At 44.1% G+C, this 22,595-nt stretch overlaps 1 protein-coding gene across 4 annotated transcripts in view; it reads left to right on the top strand.

Annotated features, from left to right (window-relative positions):
• Positions 1-22,595, top strand: part of LOC100738425 (ATP-binding cassette sub-family C member 4) — a 151,718-nt gene that overhangs the window by 97,000 nt on the left and 32,123 nt on the right. For 3 of the 4 annotated variants that reach the window (XM_084982144.1, XM_084982145.1, XM_084982142.1), the window contains 6 exons: positions 3,165-3,315; positions 9,034-9,153; positions 10,316-10,426; positions 13,172-13,272; positions 14,367-14,558; positions 18,633-18,788. In XM_084982144.1, the coding sequence (XP_084838270.1) occupies positions 3,165-3,315; positions 9,034-9,153; positions 10,316-10,426; positions 13,172-13,272; positions 14,367-14,558; positions 18,633-18,788 (831 nt within the window). Of the gene's footprint in view, positions 1-3,164; positions 3,316-9,033; positions 9,154-10,315; positions 10,427-13,171; positions 13,273-14,064; positions 14,153-14,366; positions 14,559-18,632; positions 18,789-22,595 lie in introns of those variants that run through there. The other variant, XM_084982146.1, reaches the window with a different exon arrangement.

Below are 22,595 nucleotides of genomic sequence, written 5' to 3'. Positions count from 1 at the left end.
TGGGAAGGTGGGCCATCAGATGAGCCTGAATTCCAATTACATATGGGGGGGGGGCCTGCGGATTGAGTGTGTAGCTTGGGTTATGCTCCTTGGAATTCCTGGGAGTGTGGAAGAGATGAGATTGGCTTCAAGGAAGGGATGTTTGTTGTGCACCAGAATTTCCTGTTTCCTTCTTTAGATTGTTGGCTTTTTGTTTGGATACTATTTTTGTCTTCAACTAACTTGTATAAAGAGTTTGAGACAGCTGGCAGTAAAAGATTCACAAATGTATATACATAGATAGAGGTTGCATTAAATATTTTTAATAAACTGTTTTGATGAGTTCTAAAAAAAAAGATATATATAAATGTAAACACATACATTATATGTGTGTGTGTGTGTGTGTATATATGTATGTTTTTGTAATATAATATCGAATCATCTATGAGGCTGGCTATAGTATGACTTAGAAGTAGAAAAACTTGGAGTTCCCGTCTTGGTGCAGCAGAAACGAATCCAACTAAGAACCATGAGGTTGTGAGATCGATCTTGGCCTCACTCAGTGGGTTGGGGATGTGGCATTGCCATGAGCTGTGGTGTAGGCTGGCAGCTGTAGCTTCGATTAGACTCCTAGCCTGGGAACCTCCATGTGCTGCGGGTGCAGCCCTAAAAAGACAAAACAAAAAAAGAAGATGTAGAAAACCTCTTACAGAAATCCTCTTGAACTGCTTCAGAATTGAAAGGGAATGAAATCTGAAGGACTCACCCTGACTAGGGAGTTTCTGAGAGCAACAGTTTCCTACTGGTCCTTCATGGCTCCCCAGGGAAAAGCATTGACACAGGTCCTGTGGAGCCCCGTTGTTGTTGTCTTTGGGCTGTGCCCGTAGCATGTGGAAGTTCCTGGACCAGGGCAGAGCTCTGCATTTTGATCTTACCTCTGCTTCCCAGCTAACCTGCCAGGCTGGGTTAGTCATGAAAGGCCCTCATGGGAAAAGCAGATTGTTAAAACGGGTACTCGTCCAATCAAATGATGGGAATCTGCTAATAAACTGTAATTTTGATTTTTTTTTTATAAATGATGTTTCAGCAGTTTTTTTTTTTTTTTTTTTTTTTTTCCCCTGGTAGCTAATGATGGCAAGCTGAGTGACTTTACTTAAGACCAGACCCAGAAGGGGCTGGAAGGCTGCTCCCCGTGACATGAAGGGTGTGTGTAGCAGGGTGGGATGTGTCTGTAGGGATGGCTGTAGGTGTAACAGGAGTGAGGTCAGACAGCCTTATTCATCTCCACTTCTGACTGGAATTTGTTCCTTCAGAATTCCATTCTGCTTCAGTCTGAGATTTTTTTTCACTCTGAGTTTCATACCAATACCATAGTGGATGCATACTGGGAGAAACTGGAAAAGCACTGGCATCATCCAGATAATGCAGTTTGGCTCACAAGGGCTCCTGGCCACAGAGTCACAGTTCTGGAAGTTTCCTCCTCCATCCAGGCTCCTCCTTCCTGCAGCTGTGGCACTGGGATTCCCTGAGGACCAACTGCTCCTGTCTTTTTCCATGACTGTGGCACCTTCCCTGGGAAACTTAGGACAACCACGTACCCTCCCAGCTTCATGTTTTTTACCTGCAAATGGAAATGTTGGTTCTGGCTGTTATCATCCACAAAATGGTTGTGAGGCTCCTCTGAGAAAACTGATCTGGAAGAGCTGTGAAACGACAACCCAAGTCTCTGTGATGCAGGGATTTCCCTGCTAGTCCATCCCTCAGAGATGCACCCAGGCCGGCTGCCCTGGGTGAGGAGGTGGGGAAGGCCCTGGGCTGGTGAGCTCAGGATGCAGGTGCCGGTGCTGAGAGGATGCAGAACCAGGCGGGTCCAGAGGACCCAGGTGTTAGGTCGGACAAGCCTCTCAACCTTCCTAACCCAGCCTTCTCTTGGTCAACAACGTCCGTCAACTGTGATTACAACTTGCAGGTTTTTCCTGCCACACTTTCCTCTAAGAAACCCTCTAAGAGGAGCATTCAGATATTCTTTCCTGTGTTTCCCCAGCGCTCTGTGCCTTGTCCAGATGGTCATGGATTTGTATCCATCTGAGGTCACAGACTTTGGAGGCCTTGGCCCAGGCCGAGTGCATCTGCCCGTTCCCACCAGCCCACCCCGGTTTTCCAGCACAGGGACACTGAGTGTTGCTTGCATTCCTATCGCCTGAAGCTGTGCACCATGTGTCATACTTTTCCTGATAACAGTGGATACTTAAATCAGCATCGACCAGTGCTTCGGTTTTTATTCTTCCTGCTGTATGTTTAGATTGAGGACATTTCCCGAGATAAAATCACCTCATGGGACTTCTTACACAGTGCTTTGCATACCGTAAACACCTGGTGAATGGCATCTGCCGTTGTTTTCACCATTAGCCTTTGAAATGGATATCTGAATTCTTAGCATAGTGATGGCAAGTTGGGTTATATGTTGGGGCAAACTTAAATATGTCACAGTGGCTCATAACTGGGCTCCCTGGCTCTGTGACTTCTGTTTTGCCAAGTTGCTTTTCCTCTCCCTGTGCCTCAGTATTCCCATCTGTAAAATGAGATCATACCGTTACTCAGTAGGGCTGCTGTGAGGAGTGATGAGGTAATAGGGTGAGGTATTGAACATGTGGCCTGTACACAGTCAGCACTCAGTAAATGTTAACTATGGATGAAAACCAGGAAAGAGAAATTCCCACTTCCAAACACCAACATGCGAATTTTTTCCTACTTTTTTGGACACTAAATTTATAATTAGCCCTTTCTCCCTACTTTGTAACTGAGGCTTCTGGATCCCTCATCTATGCTACCTGCTTGCTCATCTCTCTACTAACACCTGCTGACTCCTGAGAGTGTGGGATTCAATGCCTACTCTCCAGCCTCAGATATTCTCATCTGTTAAAACTAGCAATGCCTGCCTCATAGGGCTATGAGCGTATCAAAAGAACTAATACCTAGAAAGATCTCATCAGAGTGTTTGACACATGCAGCAAATATCATGAGGACCACCTATGATTTAATTTCTTCGACGGTAAAGCATTCCCTGCCACTCCAACAAGTCTTTCGAGGAAAAAAGTTTAATCCTAACAAAACAACCCGTTAAAATTTATCTTTGAAAAGAATCTTTGATAAAGATGCCTCTGTATCTGTTTTCACTCTTTCAGACATTTCTTCTTGTGATGGGTGTGGTGGGCGTGATGGTGGTGGTGATTCCTTGGACCACAATTCTCCTGATTCCACTTGGCATCATTTTCTTTGTTCTTCGGAGATATTTCTTAGAGACGTCACGAGATGTGAAACGCCTGGAATGCGCAAGTGAGTACCTGGGCTCTCGGGGTGGGATGGAGATGCAGGCTGGCTTCCATTTATGCCGTAATTAACCAGAGCCCTGAAATCCTGCAGGTTCTGTCTTCTGGAATTTCTCACCAAGTGAACCTTAGGTAACTGAATGTCATGGGCAGTGGGAGTCAGTGTGGCCCTTATGGCACATGGAGCTGGTGCCGGGTGAGCTGCAGCTTTGCATTTTAGCACAAGGAGGACGAATGTGAGCACCATGAGGGCAGGGACCATTTCTGTCTTGCTCATGACGTACGTCCTAACAGAGCAGCTGCTCAGTAAACATTTTTCTAAAAAATAAAATATTTCATCCTGTTGGAACTAACGTAGAAGGAAAATAGGGAGTTTTTCTTCTCCTGAAGCTACTGGAAATGACAAAGGATGGAAAAGTTTAGGAAAATAGGTGTCAGGAAGTATATGTCAGAAGTATATATTTGAAAAATGTGTTCTTTCACATGTTTGAAAGATGTCACATTAGTTGCAGTTGTTAAATGTTTTGAAAAGATAAGCCCTGTTCTTTTCAGGTTTGCTCTTTATCATCACCAGTAATTGCTGTTATGCCACACTATTTGTGGTCCTCCCTCCCCAAGGCTGGTCACTCAAATGGATGCTGAAAATAATCTCCTTGGGAGGACACATAGGGGATCAGTTCAGCACACATTTAATCTATTGCCCCATTCAACTTCCAGGTTTGGAATAATGGGGAACACATTTTATCATCATTTCTAGGCTGTAGGTAATCATAGAGGATGAAATAATTCATTGTTAATGCACCGAAAATTTCATCATTATTAGAACAAAAAAGGATGAGAATAGAATTGTTACCTTTTTAAAAATTTTAAAAATGTATTTTTATTTATTTTTTGCTTTTTAGGTCTCCACCTCTGGTATATAGAAGTTCCCAGGCTAGGGGTTGAATCTGAGATACAGCTGCTGGCCCACACCGTAGCCACAGCAACACCAGATCTGAGCTGCGTCTTCAACCTAAATCACAGCTCATGGCAATGCTGGATCCCCAACCCACTGAGCGAGGCCAGGGATCAAACCTGTATCCTCATGGTTACTACTCAGGTTTGCTACCGCTGAGCCACAATGGGAACTCCTGTTAACTTTTTTATTTTTAAAGGTCTATGGATGATTGACAAAAGGTAAAAAGGAACATGGTTGTATCTGAAACCCCAACTACGGGTAGTTCCTGCAAGTTAATACCAACTTAACTTTCTGGAAGTCCAGCCAACAAGAAAAGCCTTTTGAGTCCCATGGTTTTCTGTATCTATTAAGTGGAAAAATCTAAATTCATCAAGACAAAGGAGTTTTCTTGTTGTGGTATTTGTGTGCATTGTTTTGAATAATAAGCTCTTAAGAGGCACTTATCCTGTGCATTCGAGTAAAAGATAGCGGGCATCAGGTTCCTAAAAGCTGTAGAAACGTTTCTCACTCATCAAGGGGAGCAGCTCAACCCCCTGAGGTCTGGTTTGTGAGGAGTCTGAATGGACAGCGGAGCAGCGGAGTCCAGGTGTGTGTGACCATGTGACGTGGTAGGAGGCAGGACCTGGGGAAGCAGGAGAGGAAGTGAGAGCTCCATCCAGCCTTCTGCATATAGAGGGCCTCGGATGCTTTATGACTTGAGGCCACTCATGAAGGGGAGTCACTCAGCGGTCTTGTTGCAAAGCAGGTCTCTGTACATGCAAAGAGGGGTGGTTCCAGAAGGAATATTTGATAGAGATCTTTGCCTGGGGTGAGGGCCTCTTTCCATCTATGTGGACGTGGAGAGAAGAGCATCTCCCGAGGCTTTTTTCAAGAAGCAGTAGAGGATTTTCTCAGTGTTTGACCTGGAGAGTCTGAGAACTTTGGCCTCATCTGTGTGGAATGTTGAGATTTTTGGCACCCTAAATTGGCTGCAGAAGTTAGACAATGAATTCAACCCAGACGCTCCCTCCTCCACACCCCAGATAACCAAGTGTGGTTGATGGTTCACTAGAGCTATTTGTGTTCTCTCTCTGGGTGGTGGGTTAGTAACACCACTGTTTTCTTTCTGCAGTAACGATGGTGTGTCTTAAGGGAACTGCTGGAGTCACCCTCCAGCATAGCCCTGCTTCATCCTTGTGCTCTGAAGCACCACTAAAGTCCTGAGGTTTATTTTCGGATCCTACTGCCTTGCTGCCTCTGGAATCTTAGGTTAACTTTTGTCATCTTAATTGACAGATCTACAGCTAATTATATATTTTTTTCTTTGCACATTTCTGCAAATGTGAGCAAAGAAATTGTCACTTACGAATCTCTTCATAAAACCAGGTTGGCATTGGCCAACTCTATTCATTTGGCTGTGCCTGAATGATGGAGCCACATCCACATTCGGTCTGAACAGTGCTGTGATCAACTAGCAATGTCTGCCACAGGCACTGCTATAGGAGGATTAGCATGTGTGCCATGTGTTTTCAGGTCATAGAGCCTCATGTATGCCAGATTCCCAGGGAATTTGTTCTCTGTCAGGTGCTTAATAAGATGTACAGTAATGTGAAGGTTATTGGGTGTTAGCTGAGTAAGATTTGGGTGCTTTCTAAACATAAAGAACAAAGTCTAGAGGGAAAAATGCCTGTAGTCATATATGGGCATCCTTAACCCTGATTATTCTCCCTCTGAGACAGAGTGGCTTTGATTAAAATCATGGCCTTGGGAAGCAGAGAGAGTTGGCTCTGACATTCAGCTTTACCACATAGATGGGTTAATTGACTTACACTTGGGCAGTGAGTGCTCTTAATCCCTCAGCCTGATTTTCTCTCTGTCAAGGAAATAATGATACCTGCCCTCTAGTTTGTCATAAAGAGCGAGTCAGTGCTTATAAATTGCTTGCCGTCTATTACCGAAGGTACTCAGACCTTGAACATGAGGGAATTAAGGACATACTAACAACCATCAGGTGTCACATAGAGTGAATGATAACTGTCAGCAGGGCTGTCAGCCTCGGGGCCTTGCATGCAGTTCCTTGCCCTCTCCCCACCAGGGAGAATCTGCAGGCCTTGTGGGGTTTGTCTCCAAAAGTCCTCAGGGTAGTGGAAATGCAGCCCTCATTCATGTGCACTGTAAGGTTATAGATGTCTATGACTGCCGACTGATGCCATGGCTATAACATAGGCTGTTTCAGGAAGGCAACCTCAGTCTTTATGGGAAAAGGATGTTACACTGGGCAAGATAATACCAGAGCCTTGACATCCCCTCTCCCTCTGTACTAGTTAATTTTCTTTGCAGACTCTGCAGTTCACGCTTTCTGATACCTTGCTCAACCCTAAGTGGGGATGCCGAGAAACAGGATAGCTTTTCATGGGGTCTAGATTCCCTGGGATGCTGTGACTCTTGGGCATGAGGTGAGGTAGATGATGGGGTGTTTGGCTTCCCTAGTGAGTCTTCAAGGCTGAAACGACACCTAATTTCTAAAGTGGACCCCACCCTCCATCCCTGATGGAAAGAAGCACCTGCAGCTTTGATCTCTTGAGGAGGGAAGCAGGTGAGGGTGGCCAAGCTGAAGAGTTCACCCCACGACTCTTCTTGGGTGACCAGCATGTCTGCTTCCTTCTCAGAAGCCTTGTCTGTGATGAGTAGTGTTGACATCACAATGTCTGCTCTGGGATGAGAGCGGGGTTCTAGTGAGTTCTCTGTGCTCTCTGGGGCTGGACTCCTGGCCCCTCCTGACAGGATAATGGGCCCCAGAATTCTCCTGCGTTGTCACTGTGAGGCCCCTGCTTCCAGATGGACTGAGTTCTGGGGGCGGGTTGGGACACCTGCTGTGGGTGCAGGAAAGGCCTGATCAGAGCTTCAAGCCTTCCTTACTTGGAGCATGAGTTCAATATGTGTTCATGCTGCTGTGTTAAAAGTGCAAAGTTAAACTAAAATAAATAAAATTAAAAGTCCCTCAATAGAATGAAGGGAAAAAGCAGTGTGGATGCTGGAATAAGACCCCAAACCTGCAGCTGGACGATCAGAAGCTCCAGCGAGTCTCTTACGGCTCTTTGTCTGACTTTGATACAAGAGGAAATGTTAGATCATGTCCCGGTTCAGAGAAGGATTTTTTCATGAACACACTATCACAGGTGAGGGTCCCTAACAGTGAAGGTTCCTGGTCAGATGTCCCAGTGGAAAGAGCCCCAGACTGAGAGGCTGGTCAGTAGCTTACGGCCCAGGCTGTGCTCCCCCAGCCCGGGGCTTCCCACCCTCTCTGAAGTCCAGTGTGTCACAGGAGGAAGCTGCTCCTTCCTTGCTTGTAGAACAGGCACACTAAGCACAGAGGAGGTTCTGTGTCTTGGCCTGTTTGTATCCAGCGCCCCCCCCACACACACACACCTGCAGTGCCCACATGCACATCGGTACTGAGTGAGCTGCCCCCAGATGGGCATTTGGATGCCAGGCTAAGGAATAAGGTCCTGAAAATAATCTGGAGTTTTCCCCCATTCATTGCTATCCCTCCATCATTTTATAACATCTCTGCTACGCCACGACGGGAACTCCCATAATAAAAACTTTTTAAAAATTCAGTGTGGCAAGGACTCTCATGGAGAATTAAATCTTAAAATACTACTCACTGAAAAATTAGTGAACAATAATTACACAGTAATAAGATGAATCAGATATTGCCATATGCAGCAACATGGATATACCCAGAGAATGTCATTCTTTGTACAGTAAGTCAAAGAAAAACAAATACTATATAAGATCATTTATGTGTGGAATCAAAGAAAATAATACAAATGAGTCTCTATTCAAAACAGAAACTCAGAGACATAGAAATCAAACTCATGAATATCAAAAGGGAGCGTTTCAGAAGAGGGGGTGACGTATCAGGAGTGTGGGGTTAACAGATCCACACTACTGTACATCAAATAGGGAAGCAACAAGGATTTGCTTATAGCACAGGGAGTTTTACTCAGTAGTTTGTGAGAACTTCTAATGGAATATAATCAGAAATGCCTCAATTACTATGCAGTGTTCCTGAATGTAACATGACATTGTAAACCAACTACACATCAGTAAATTAAAAACAATTACTGAATGGTTTCCACCTGGGGATGTGTCTGGGAAGAATTTGGAGGGAGGTGTGTTTGAGGGGGACCTTGATGGATGAGTTAGTGAAGAAAGAATTTTGTGATCTTGGAGTTCCTGTTGTGGCTCAGTGATTAACGAATCCGACTAGGAACCATGAGGTTGTGGGTTCAATCCCTGGCCTAGCTCAGTGGGTTAAGGATCCTGTGTTGCCATGAGCTGTAGTGTAGGTCACAGATGGGGCTTGGATCCCGCGTTGCTGTGGCTTTGGCATAGGCCGGCGGCTGCAGCTCCGATTCAACCCCTAGCCTGGGAACCTCCGTGTGCCATGGGTGAGGCCCTAGAAAAGACAAAAAAAAAGAGAAAAAAAAGAAATTCATGATCTAAATGTAGCTGTGATTTGGATTTGGTCAAAGAGGGGTTCGAAGAGAAGCTTTCATTTCCAAGGTGTTAAAGTGAAGCTGATGTGAGCAGGAGTTTGAGGTTCACACGGAGGGTCCTCTCCAGAAGGGGTGTCATCCCTCCTCCCCCAGACAATCCCCCAGGAAGTCCTGGGTGTGCCCCTTGGAGGGATGTGTGACCCCAGAGCAGGGGAGGCAGTGGGTTTCCTGACATCCAGCCTCCCTGACCTGTTCTGTCGTGTCTCTGTCTCTGCTTCCCCAGCTCGGAGCCCGGTCTTTTCCCACCTAGCATCTTCTCTCCAGGGACGCTGGACCATCCGGGCGTTCAAAGCCCAACAGAGGTTTCAAGAGCTGTTTGACACTCACCAGGATTTGCACTCAGGTCTGTGAGTTTCTGGAAATGATTCAGAGGAAGAGATGTGTTGCCTTCTGAGGCCTGACCTCCCCCTCAGGTGGCCCTGCTAGCCAGCACCTCTCTCTGTGCCGCCCCGCCCTTGTCCCCCTCTGCACATCCTCCCCCTCCCCCACCTTCCCTCTCAGCTTCCCCTCTGTGCTCCCCTCTGCCCCTCACAGCTCTGCTTTTCTCCCTGATTGCCTTGCATTGTCCTTCCATCACGGTGCCCTGCGGCTGTCTGTCCCTTTAGGACAGGGGTCTACAAACTAATTTTTTGGCACGGGGACTGGGGGAAGATCTGCATGAAAAATATTTCAGGGTGTGTGTACTCTCCTGTCTCTGTTGCATCTATGCACCTTTGCTATTGTGGCACCAAAGCAGGCAGAGATTATCTATCAGCTAATGGTCCTGGCTGTGTTCCAATAAAAGTTGATTCACAAACCAGATGATGGGCTGTTCTTAGACCACAGGCCGTATTTTGGCAGCTCTCCTTTCAGAGCATATGGGGTGTGTGTGGGGGGGCAGAAGTGATTGTGGAAAATAATTTCCTGGTTTGCCTTGATGTGTATTATTCTTTGCATCAGTGATTTTTTTTCCTAGGGTAGAAATTTCAGAATTTCCTCTAAGTCTGTAAAATCCTTGCCCAACTTTATAATCTTCATTATATTCTGTAAAACAACATTTTCAAAGCCACGTTCAGATCCTTGTAGCTGATGGTCATTTAGATACTGGCTAATAATAAACATGTACAGGGCCCTGCTGTGAGCACAGAAGGTGCTGGAAACTGTGAGCTGTGCTCTCTGCTCTCAGAGAACCGGGAACCATCGACTTGTGAGAGAATGAATCTCCTGTTGAGGCCCCAGCCCTGCAAGAAACACACCAGTGAAACCATTTTCCATCTTTGTCCTTGTGACCGTATTTCTGTTATAACCTGGGGGTTGAGGTTTTCAGCACACCCTTCCCACAAGCCCCTGTACTGATTCCTCTGTCTGGTGTCAGAGCCTAGATTTCTGGATTCTTCAGGTTCCTTGAGGGTATGACTTTGTGTGAACTCCTGTAGCTCAACTGAGCAAAATATTCTTTCTTATGAGAAGCTGCTAACATGTTTTCTCTGCTTGTTCGTCATCCTTATGATGGTTCACGAATCCAGAGGCCTGGTTCTTGTTTCTGACCACGTCCCGATGGTTCGCCCTGTGCCTGGATGCCGTCTGTGCCGTCTTTGTCATTGTTGTTGCCTTTGCGTCCCTGTTTCTGGCAGAAAGTAAGTACAGATGTGGGTAACTATTTGTAGTATGATTACACTTTATAGCATCGTTTACATTTATTAAATTAAACTTTTGCTACCTTGTCTAATATCATATACTCTTTGGTTCTGTTGAAGTGTATTAAAGTGTTTGCAGCTTGTGAGTCTGAGTGTGGCCCATGGAAGGAGTCATTTGATTCTTGATAAGACTTTTTATTCTTTTATCTCTCTTTGAATGCAGCTGTAGCAAGCTGACCTTCTGAACATTCTAGGTCGTGTCCCGTGGTTGGGTTAGAGAACCAGGTTCACCGTTAAGCCTTGTGTCCAGCTCAGGGCTTTGGGGTTTAGCTGTGGGGCGACTTGGATCTGGTGGCTGAAGGTGCCTGGTGCAGTGTGGAGAGAAGATTCTCTGTAGGAAAGAACAGTCTCCTCCCTGCTCTGTGGGCACCAGATGAGCAGGTGTTGGTGTGGGTTGTATGGAGTCACCGTCCCTCACTACTCCATGGTAACAACACAGAATCACAGTCTGTAATGATGGATCAGGAGTTCCTGCCCTGGCACAGTGGGTCAGTTGCAGCTCTGATTCAGTCCCTGGCCCAGGGAATGTCCATGTGCCACAGGTGTGGCCATAAAAAGAAAAAAGAAGTAAACTAATTTAATAGTCTTTCTGAGTTCCTAGTGGGATTTTTTTTTTTTTTTTGGCATTGTATCATGGTCTCAATCAACAGCTAGTAAAGTATAAATAATTCTGTCATTATATGCAAGCGACTTAAATATTATAAAGGAGTCTTCTTGGTAAAGTGACAGAAGGAGCCAGGCTTGGGATGAAGAATGGGACTGACTTGTCTCTTCAGCAGGTGGTTCTGGGAAAGTTGGAAGCTGTACGTAAATCAATGAAGTTAGAACACACCCTCAAACCATACACAAAAATAAACTTCAAATGGCTTAAAGACTTAACTATATTATATGACACCATAAAACTCCTAGAAGAGAACATAAACAAAACATTCTGTGCCATAAATCATACCAATATTTTCTTCTTCTTCTTCTTTTTTTTTTTTTTTTTTGCTTTAGAGGGCCACAACTGTGGCAAATGGAAGTTCCCAGGCTAGGGGTCAAATCGGAGCTGCACCTGCCAGCATACATCACAGCCACAGCAACTTGGGATCGGAGCCGCATATGTGACCTATGCCACAGCTCACAGGAATGCCAGATCCTTAATCCCATGAGCGAGGCCAGGGATTGAACCTGCATCCTCATGAATATTAGTTGGGTTTGTTACCACTGACCCACAGCAGGAACTCCCGTACCAATATTTTCTTAAGTCAGTCTCCCAATGCAATGGAAATAGAAGCAAAAATAAACAAATGGGACCTAATCAAACTTACAAACTTTTGTACAACAAAGGAAAACATAAACAAAATGAAAAGATAACCTCTGGACTGGGAGAAAATATTTGCAAATGATGGCACTGACAAGGCTTTAATTTCCAAATATACAGATAGCTCAAAAAACTCAATAACAGAAGCTAAACAACCCAACTTAAAAATGGACAGAAGACATAAATAGATATTTCTCCAAAGAAGACATGCAGATGGAAAAGACGCTCAGCATTGCTAATTATTAGATAAAGTCCCACCAAAACTACAATGAAGTTCCTCCCCACACCATTAAGAATGGCCATCATTAAAAAGTCTACCAGTAATAAATGCTGGAGAGGATGTGGAGAAAAGGGAACCCTCCTGCATTGTTGGGAACGTAATTTGGTGCAGTCATTATGGAAAATAGTATGGAGACTCTAAAAAACAAAACAAAACAAAACAAAACCAACTATTATAGAGTTACCATATGATCTAGGAATCCCACTGCTGCCACTTTGGGGCATATACCCAGAGAAAAATACATGCACATCTATGTTCAGTTCAGCACGATTCACAGTAACTAAGACATGGCCACAATCTAAATGTCCATCACTAGATAAATGGATAAAGAAGATGTGTTTCAGGAGTGCCTATTGTGGCTTAGCAGATTAAGAACCTGACCAGTATCCATGAGGATGCAGGTTTTATCCCTGGCCTTGATCATGGGGTTAAGGATCTGGCTTTGCCACAAGCTGTGGTGTAAGTCACAGGTGCAGCTCAGACCCAAGTTGCTGTGGCATAGGCTGGCAGCTGCAGCTCTGATTTGACCCCTAGCCTGGGATCTTCCATATGCCTCAGATGCAGCCCTATTGTTAATTTTAATTAACAATAAAATAAAAAAAAGTGTGATACATATACATTGGAATACCTTAAAAAATGAAGTGATGCTGTTTCCAGCTACATGGATAGGCTTAGAGATTGTCATACTAAGTGAAGTAAGTCACACAAAAACAAGTATCAGATCATATCACTAAGATGTGGAATCTAAAATATAACAGAGATGAACTTATTTATGAAACAGAAACTAATTCGCAGACGTAGAGAACAGAATTATTGTTGCCAAGGAGGAGGGGTGGGAGGGGAAGGGAATGGATGGACTGGGAGTTTGGGGTTAGCAGATGCAAACTAATACACACAGAGTGGAGAAAGAACAAGGTCCTACTGTACAGCATGGGGAACTGTATTCCGTATCCTGTGGTAAACCATGATGGCAAAGAATGTGAAAAAGATTATATATAACTGAATTACTGTACAGCAAAAATTAACACAACATTGTAAACCAATAAAATAAATTTAAAAAAGAAGGGTACTGACCTCATTCCTCCTCTTCATCCTCTTTTAGCTTTGAATGTCGGGCAGGTGGGCCTGGTGCTGTCTCTCGCCCTCACGTTCACGGTGATGGTCCCGCGGTGCGTCAGGCAAAGTGCCGAAGCCGAGACTATGGTAAAGTGTTTATCTTAACCTTCTTAGCCTGTTCTAGTCTCCTTGCCATTAAATGGTATAACATCAATTCTTATGTGAAATATTAAAACTGATGTTTCCACATTGTAGGTAATGGAATTTTTTAGATCCTTCCCCCGTCTGTTTAAAGTTAATGTAAAATAAAATATACACATCTTTTTCTCACTCTTATGGGTGCCACGTCTGCAGGTTTTATGTTCATCACAGCTGTATTCATGTGTAATAAGTGTTTCTGTGGCAGGGTGGTTCTGAAATCCTGGAAAGAGCTAAAGGTAGTTTCTTAGAGGCTTATTTATTTTTGTTTCTTAGTTGGTAATTCCTCATTTTTGGCAAAAGAAGAATATAAGGTTTTGAGGTTAGTTGTTTAATTAATAGGTAGCAACCCTCCCCCCCCGCCCCGATTTTAGCATTTATTCTTGTATGTGTTGAGCTCCTGAATCTCCAGGTGTCCCTTCTTTCTGGTGGGATAAGCCCCGTCTCAGAATGTGGTGTCAGAGGTATTGAGTGAATGGTCGTTTAGGAGGCCTTAGTCAGTTTGTAAATTATCTCCTTTTTTGAATATTTGCAACTTCTCCTAAAGGGAGCAAAACAATATAAAGGAAATGTTTCCATTGCATTCTTCACTTTTGTAGAGAAGGTGACTAGTTATTAAAATGAGCTTACTGACTGTCCAGTTCTGCTTGTCATGACAGACGCCCTTCTGTACCATACATTACTGATCAGGGTCCATCAGTATCCCGTCCTTTGACACAACTCTCTTGTTTTGTTATTCAGGTATGAAAAGTGGATCAGTAAAGTCTTAGCATTCAGTTCTCTAGTTCTTTTGGTTTTAATACAATGTTGAAGGAAGTGGCCGTAAGTGACAGTGTTACAGGACGATGAACAAGTTTGCAAGTCATCAAAGGCCTCATCAGACGCCTCCTTCTGTCCTTTGGGGATGATAAGACCTGGGATAAACTTAACCAGAGAAAAGCAGATAGGAAGATAAAAAAAGCAAAAGATCTCATTTATAATCTCTGAACCTCCATAAAGAAGACTCTCCTTTCCTAACCCACGTGATGTCATGTGTCTTTCAGATGATTTCAGTAGAAAGAGTGACTGAATATCTAGACCTTGAGAAAGAAGCACCCTGGGAATACAAGCATCGTCCGCCACTGTCCTGGCCCCAACAAGGAGATATTGACTTTAGTAATGTGAGCTTCAGGTACAGCTCAGATGGGCCTCTGGTCTTGAAGGACCTGATACCATTGATTGACTTAAGAAAAAAGGTTTGTTTAAGCCATTTGCCTTGTTCATAGTCCAGCTAAAGGTTGAGCACCGCATGTGCTGTTGTCCACTCCAGCAGAGGCTGTGGGGCAGCTTGTGTACACCAGAGAAGAGCCTAGAATCATGACTCAGTGGGGGGTGAGGAACCAGGGCCACCAGCTGGAGTCAGGGCCCAGAGACTTGCTCAGAGTTGATGAAAGCACATGGAAGGGAGCAGGGAAGACACACGTGGGAGACGGCAGAGGGCGTGTGACCTGGTCCTGCCAGCATCCCTGCCTGCTGGCGGTGTCCCTGTCACGCTCAGCTTGGGGATTTGGTGTTGCCGTGAGCTGTGGTGTAGGTCACAGATGCAGTCTGGATCCAGTGTTGCCTTGGCTGTGGGGTAGGCACCAGCAGTAGTTCTAATTCGACCCCCAGCCTGGGAACTTCCATATGCCTCGGGTGCAGCCTTAAAGATAAATAAATAATAAATAAATCAAACACCCACCATGGAGACTGGCACAGAGTAAATGCTGGACAAGATATCTGTCATTTTCATCAAGGGTAAAATGACCATAACCACGTTCCCTGGGTAAATTGTTGTCTGTCCATGAACATGAGGGGTTGGCCATTTGAAATCGTATATATGGCTCTAGGATCCATCCAATGTGTCTGTCTCTCTGTCCAGCTTGTCCTATACCTAAATATTATGTTTATAGATTTTTCCTTAAATTTCTATATCCTGAGTTAAAAAATTTCACCTCCCTACTGAATGTCTCTTCTGTGCAGGACTTCACAGGTCATATATATAGTACAAAGGCAAACCCAGTATAGATCCTGCTGTCAACATATACAGTCCAGTTGAAGATGTAAGAAAATGGCTCTATCAGCTGTGTAAGATAGGAGGTAGTCGTGATGTTTATAGACGTTTAGGCAAAGATGATGTAACATCTGTTACGGTTGAGAGACGCGTACATGATGGGTCAGGTAGAGCATTTCCGAGGAATGAGGCGTGTGAGACAGACTTAGTGACGTGTGGCTAGGATTTCAGCAGGTGGCAATGCTTGGGACAGGCATTCTGGGAGGTGGGACCAGCATGAGCACAGGCACAGTGTCCTGATCCTGTGAGTGAAGAACTAGGCCCCTGCAGAGCGTTCAGGGAACAGAAGTAGCAGGTGCAGAGCACCCACTGTCACGGTCCTTCCTCACCCCTACCCGGTGGTCCCAAGGGAGCTGACTCTGAGATGAAGGACGGAGAGGTTGGTGGGGACAGTTTCATAGAAGAGACTTCCTGGGGCGGAGTGACAGGCACAGACTCCTCCCTGGAGTTTGGAGCTCCCAGGCCTGTGGTCATGAGCAGCCCACAGGCAGTGTCCCTGTCCTATCTCGGCCATTGACCCAAGGTCTATGAATGTCCCAGTTTGCACGGATGGGTCAGTTCAGCAGAGCTGATGGTGTGGGAACCTCCACACTTTCTCACAGCCACATTCTCACCCGTGTCCCGATGCGTGTCGATGTGTCTGTGAGGACACCCAGAGACACCGGCGTGCCTGGTTTATTCTGCTTCACAGACAGTGCATCTTTTACAACTTTAACATTTGTGGCAGCCCCGTGTCAAGCAAGCTCATCGATGCTCTTTTTCCTACAGCATTTGCTCACTTTGTGGCTCTGTGTCCATTTGGGTAATTCTTAGAATATTTCCAACCTTTTCATTATTATATTTTTTATGGTGATCTGTGATCTTTGTTCTTTAATGTTACCACAACCCAGTGACGGCTCAGTTGACAGCATTTTTTTAAACAATAAAGTACTTGAAAATTAAGGTATGTACATAGTTTTTCAGGCACAATGCTGTTGTACACTTTGTAGTGTAAACATATCTTTAACATGCACAGAGGAACAAAAATGCATGTGACTCACTTTATTTTGTTTTTCTTTTTTTAATCTTTTTTAAATTACTCAATGAATTTTGTTACATTTATGGTGTACAACAATCATCACAACCAAATTTTATAGCATTTCCATCCCAATCCCCACCCCCACCCCCAACCTGTCTCACTTGGAAACCGTAAGTTTTCAGTCTGTGTGACTTGCTTTATTTTGTGATGCTCACTTTATTGCAGTGTCTGAGACCAAATCCACAGATCTTCAAGGTCTGCCTGCACTTAGAATACGTGAATCACGTATTTACACTGGGACCTACCTATGTAGAGAGTAGCCCATCTGTATTATACAGAATTTAACATGAGGTAAATGTGGCTACAAATACAACAAAGTTAGCTAAACCCACTTTTCTTACATGTAATCTCTATAAAGATAATTTTGTTTTGAAATGCCATGATTGATTTTACAGACTAAGATTTGAGACTTTAGAGTTATTCAAATGAAACAATATGAAAAATTCCCACTTGGAGTTCCCCGATGGCCTAGCCTAGTGGTTGAGGATCAGCGTTATCACTGCTGTGGCTTGAGTTGGATCCCTGACCTGGGAACTTCTGCATGCTGTGGGTACAGCCAAAAAAAGTTCCTGTATTCTGATTACAGTGCTCAGAAAGATTTTGTTTTTCTCTGTTTATCTTTTTTTTTTTTTTTTTTTTCCTTTTCTAGGGCCACTCCCACGCCACTTGGAGGATCCCAGGCTAGGGGTCTAATCGGAGCTGCAGCTGCTGGCCTACACCAGAGCCACAGCAACACAGGATCTGAGCCGCAGCCTATACCACAGCTCACAGCAACGCTGGATCCTCAACCCACCGAGCAAGGCCAGGGATCTGACCTGCAACCTCCTGGTTCCTAGTCAGATTCATTAACCACTGAGCCACGATGGGAACTCCAGTTCTTCTCTATTTAAAGCCATGAGTGTTTTAAATTTACTGAACTCATTTACAAATGAAAGTATGTCTCAGACCCTCCATGGATTCTAGATTCCTAATTACAGATGAATTTGTCTGTTGGAAAGATTCCACCAGGGAATTATGCAGTTGGGCAAGCTCATTGATAAGACAGGCCAGTTTCTCTACACACGTTTGAATGCACACAGCTAAAAACCAGTATTTACAGTATAGTTTTATTCCTCATCAGCATTTTACCTGCATTATATCGCTTCTTTAATCTTATTGTTAATGCACTTAATTTCTTTCTACTTTGGTTTTAATAACTAGACTGATGATATTTGACATGTATCTTTCCAAGATACAATTGTTAAGTATTAATTGGTTTATAAATGCCTTTTGAACTACTCTGATGAAAGGTCTCCTATAAATAGGAGATGTTCTTTGTGTAGTTGTTCTTGACCTTATTACGTGTATTGTGGCTACTGGCTACTGACTTTTAAGACACTGAAACCTTTGCTTTATAATTTCAAGATTTTTCCTTTCAAGATAGAATATCATAAAGATATTTAAATCAGGAAGTGATTTAGTTTCTCTACCAAAGAATAATCCCTCTTAAATAGTAGATGCCTGAGAAGGTGGGTATTGTTTATGTATGACACTTCAGACTTGACTGGTTGATCTCTGTAAAATTGTCCACATAATTCTCAAGGTCAAAGTACCCAGGCAGTAGGACTAAAGCTAATTCAATGAATTGCATCTAATGGAATGATTATCTATATCTAAAAAGGTGTGGATTATTGCAAAATCTACAAAAATGTCAAGACTGGATTTAAATATGTAAAAAAGATACGAATCAAAAATAAGTAAATAAATAAAAGGTGACTTCCTATGAACCACTTAGGAGACTGCTGGCTTTTCACTGCCAGTAGATTGATTTTTTTTATTTTTAACTCTTTTGGGGACCAGGGATTCTCCACCAGGGGACTTTTGTCAATATCTGACATTTTTGGTTGCCACAATTGGGGGGGGGCGGTGCTTCTGGTGTCTAATGGGTAGAGACAGGGACCCTGCTGAACATCCTACCTTACACAGGACTGGCTCCCAGTGCACACCCCCCGAAGGAATTATCTGGCTCATAATGTCAGCAGTGCCATGGCTGAGAAACCTATAGATAGATCTCTACATAGAACTTTTAAAGTTTATCTTCAATAACCAAAGTTTTGCTGCCTATTGTTAATTGTTAATCCCTCCTGGATCTCTTTACAGGTTGGCATTGTGGGAAGAACAGGAGCTGGAAAAAGTTCCCTCGTCTCGGCCCTTTTCAGATTGTCACGACCCAAAGGTGAAATTTGGATTGATGGGATCTGGACAGCCACCATTGGACTTCACGATTTAAGGAAGAAAATGACAGTCGTACCTCAGGTGTGCACCTCAGAGAATTCTCTCGTGGTCTTTTCACAAGACACCTAAGTTTAATTGCTTTTGATTTGATTGTTGTCTTTTCAAATTGCATGAAAGGGTTCATCTTTTTCCTCCCAACAGAGCACATTTTTAGCAGCAGATATTTCCAATAGTTATTTTCGTGAGATATCAGGTTTTGTTTGTTCATTCATTTGTATGTGATTTAATAACTTACCCAGATGGATTTTCTGGACACTTCTGCTGATAACGGTATCATTCTGAGAAAAACATATAAATGGTTTGTTTAGCATCGGAGAGGTTCCTAAAGGGAAACACGAGTCCTAAGTGTCTTAATAAAGGACCTTTGCTATAGGGAAAAAGCCACCCTTTCAAAAGTGATCATCTCCCAGGAGGGCTTTCTGTGCACCTGTGGGGCTTTGAGAATTAGAGAGTGTGTGGGTGCTTTGGGGAGACATTGAGAATTCAGCCATTCATCAGCGAGTAGAACCAGGGAGGCCGTAGAGAAGAGTGAGGAGGAGCACGGGACTCGGATCCCATCTCTGTGCTCCTCAGGCTTCTCCCCCTCACAGGGCAGCTCCCAGTACCACCCCCTGGAGCTGTTGTGAGGACTGAACAGGTCCGTGCGTGTGGAGAGCTTCCTGCAGACCCCATGCCTGGTTGCTGTGACGGTGGAGCCTTGACGTGACCCTCTCTTCCTGGGCTCTGATTCTCTTCTCTTTTCTTCTGCTTCTTTAAAGAGGACGATGTGCAGGGAGTGTTTGGAGATTGGATTATATGCACAGCAGACGTTCCTGTCATTCCGTTTGGTTCATCCACCCAAATAATTCAAAGAATATTTATTGAGCAATTACTAGTCTCTCACAATATAGTCAAGGGCAACATAGGCTCTCATAATTGCTCATATTTATGCTCATATGAGCATAATTGCTCATATTTATTGAGCAATTACTAGTCTCTCATAATATAGTCAAGGGCAACATAGGCTCTACTCCCACATCTTCCATCCTGCCCTCTGCTTTAACAGACTTACTGTTTTTCTTTCTTTATTTTGAGGGATATATATATATATATATATATATATATATATTTTCTAACCTCTTGAGATGAGAGACCCAGGGAAGAGTCAAGACAAAAGGCTCAGGCAGACGTGCTTCCTGGGGTGCAGGTACAGTGAGCTCTGAAATGCCTGTTTAGTAGGAAGCATGTAGAACGTGGCACCAAAGGAAGGAGAACTTGGACGTGTGTCCTGTGACAGCACAGCTACTGCCACCTGCCCCAACCTCTGAAATACCTGGAAGTAGTAGAAGTACTTTGGAAATCAAGATCTTTCTTTCTTTTTTTTTTTTTTGCCTTTTCTAGGGCCACTCCTGCAGCATACGGAGGTTCCCAGGCTAGGGGGTCTAATCAGAGCTGTAGCCACTGGCCTACGCCGGAGCCACAGCAATATGGCATCTGAGCCGCGTCTGCGACCTACACCACAGCTCATGGCAACGCCGGATCCTTAACCCACTGAGCAAGGCCAGGTACCGAACTTGCAACGTCATGGTTCCTAGTCGGATTCGTTAACCACTGTGCCATGACGGGAACTCCGAAATCAAGATATTTCTTTCAGACCACAGTGAGATGCCACCTCACACCCCTTACAATGTCCACTATCAATACAATACAATACAATGTGTTGGTGAGCATGTCCAGAAATTGAAATCCTAAGAGTTCCCCTTGTGGCTCAGTGGAAACGAATCCATGAGAGTGAGGGTTTGATCCCTGGCCTTGCCCACTGGGTCAGGGATCCAGCATTGCTGTGAGCAGTGGTGTAGGCCGGCAGCCACAGCTCAGATTTGACCCCTAGCCTGGGAACCTCCATATGCCTCGGGTGCATTGCTTGTAGGAATGTAAAATGGTGCAGCCACTGTGCAGCAATTGCAGCTCTGCCCCTGGACTGTGGGACCTTGAAGTCACTCAGCTTCCAATCTTCATAGTCCTCATCCTTACACCAGGTCTAGGAGCTGCTGCCTCATGGATTTGTTGTGAGGATGCCGCTGGGTGAGAAAGCCTTTGTTCTTGGGAACGCTCAGTCAGCAGCAACTATTATTATTCTTAAGGATCGAGGCACTGACCTTTTAGGTATTATTTCTGGTTAAGAAATGAGAGTAACAGATTCTGGAATGACTTTGCTCTTTAATTTGTTTATGTTTTTGTAGCCCTTGGTGGTTTTCTTTATATTTATTGCTTATAACATAAACCAAGTTGTTTATACAAATTTATTTTTTTATTTATTTATTTTTTTGGTCTTTTGTCTTTTGTTGTTGTTGTTGTTGTTGCTATCTCTTGGGCCGCTTCCGCGGCATATGGAGGTTCCCAGGCTAGGGGTTGAATCGGAGCTGTAGCCACCGGCCTACGCCAGAGCCACAGCAACGCGGGATCCGAGCCGCATCTGCAACCCACACCACAGCTCACGGCAACGCCGGATCGTTAACCCACTGAGCAAGGGCAGGGACCGAACCCGCGACCTCATGGTTCCTAGTCGGATTCGTTAACCACTGCGCCACGACGGGAACTCCTGTTTATACAAATTTAAAGAGTAAAACACAAACACACACACACACACACACACACACACACAGTAGGAGTTTTGGGGAAAAGCATAACAGAGAAATGTATCTAATCTTTTCCGCCAAGAACAAGAGGGAGCAATCCTTTCTTTGTGTTCTCTTGATGTCTGGCTTCTCTCTCTCCAGGCTCTTTCCTGACCACCGCCCTGTGCTCACTCAGACTTCCCAGCCTCCCATGGAGACCTCTGGCATTGTTCTCAGCCCTCCCCACATGCTCCACGATTTTCTTCCTATGAGGCTCTAGAGGACCTTTGTCTCTCATTTCTATTGCTCTAGTGCTTGCTGAGGCCCACAAGTTGCACAAGTATTAATCATAATTCCTAACATTTGTGGAATCCTCAACATGTTTTAGCCTGTTTTCCTACCATCTGTCACTTAATCCTCACGATTCTGTTGTTATAATCTGATAGATTAAAAAGATGAGGCACTGTGAGTTTACCCCACTACCAAGTAAGGGGCAGAGCCAGGATCAAATTTTGTGTGTCCCGTGTTTTTTTAATTTGAGGTAGAGTTGATTTATATGTTCCAGGTGTTCAGTAAGGTGATTCAATTATACATGTATTTCTACATATAGTTTTCCAGTTTCTTTCCCATTATAGGTTATGCAAGATTTTATTTTTTTATTTATTTAAGGGTTTTTTTTTTTGGTCTTTTTAGGGCCACACTTGCGGCATATGGAGGTTCCCAGGCTAGGGGTCGAATTGGAGCTGAAGACTCCAGCCTATGCCACAGCCACAGCAACACCAGATCCAAGCCTCGTCTTCAACTTACACCACAGCTCCAGGCAACACCAGATCCTTAACCCACTGAGCTATGCCAGGGATCCAACCCGCAACCTCATGGTTCCTAGTTGGATTCGTTTCTGCTGCACCATAATGGGAACTCCGGTTATGCAAGATTTTAAATATAGTTCCCTGTGCTATACAGTAGGTCCTTGTTTATCTATTCTACGTATAGTAGTATGAATATGTTAATCCCAAATTCCTAATTTATCCCTCACCCACTTCCTCCTTTTGTAACTGTTAGTTTCTTTCCTATGTCTTTGAGTCTATTTCTGTTTTGTAAAAGTTCATTCGTATCATTATTTTAGCCTCCACATATAAATAATACCACATGATTATCTTTCTCTGTCTGACTTACTTCATTGTATGATACACTCTAGATTCATCCATGTTGCTGCAGATGGCGTTCTTTC

The sequence above is a fragment of the Sus scrofa genome, chromosome 11 (assembly GCF_054392235.1).
Source record: "Sus scrofa isolate SSC_HxYL_T2T_F1_AM1 chromosome 11, Sscrofa_HxYL_maternal_Yorkshire_Landrace_v2.0, whole genome shotgun sequence".
NCBI lineage: Eukaryota > Metazoa > Chordata > Mammalia > Artiodactyla > Suidae > Sus > Sus scrofa.
This window is presented reverse-complemented; position numbering and strand designations above follow the sequence as displayed.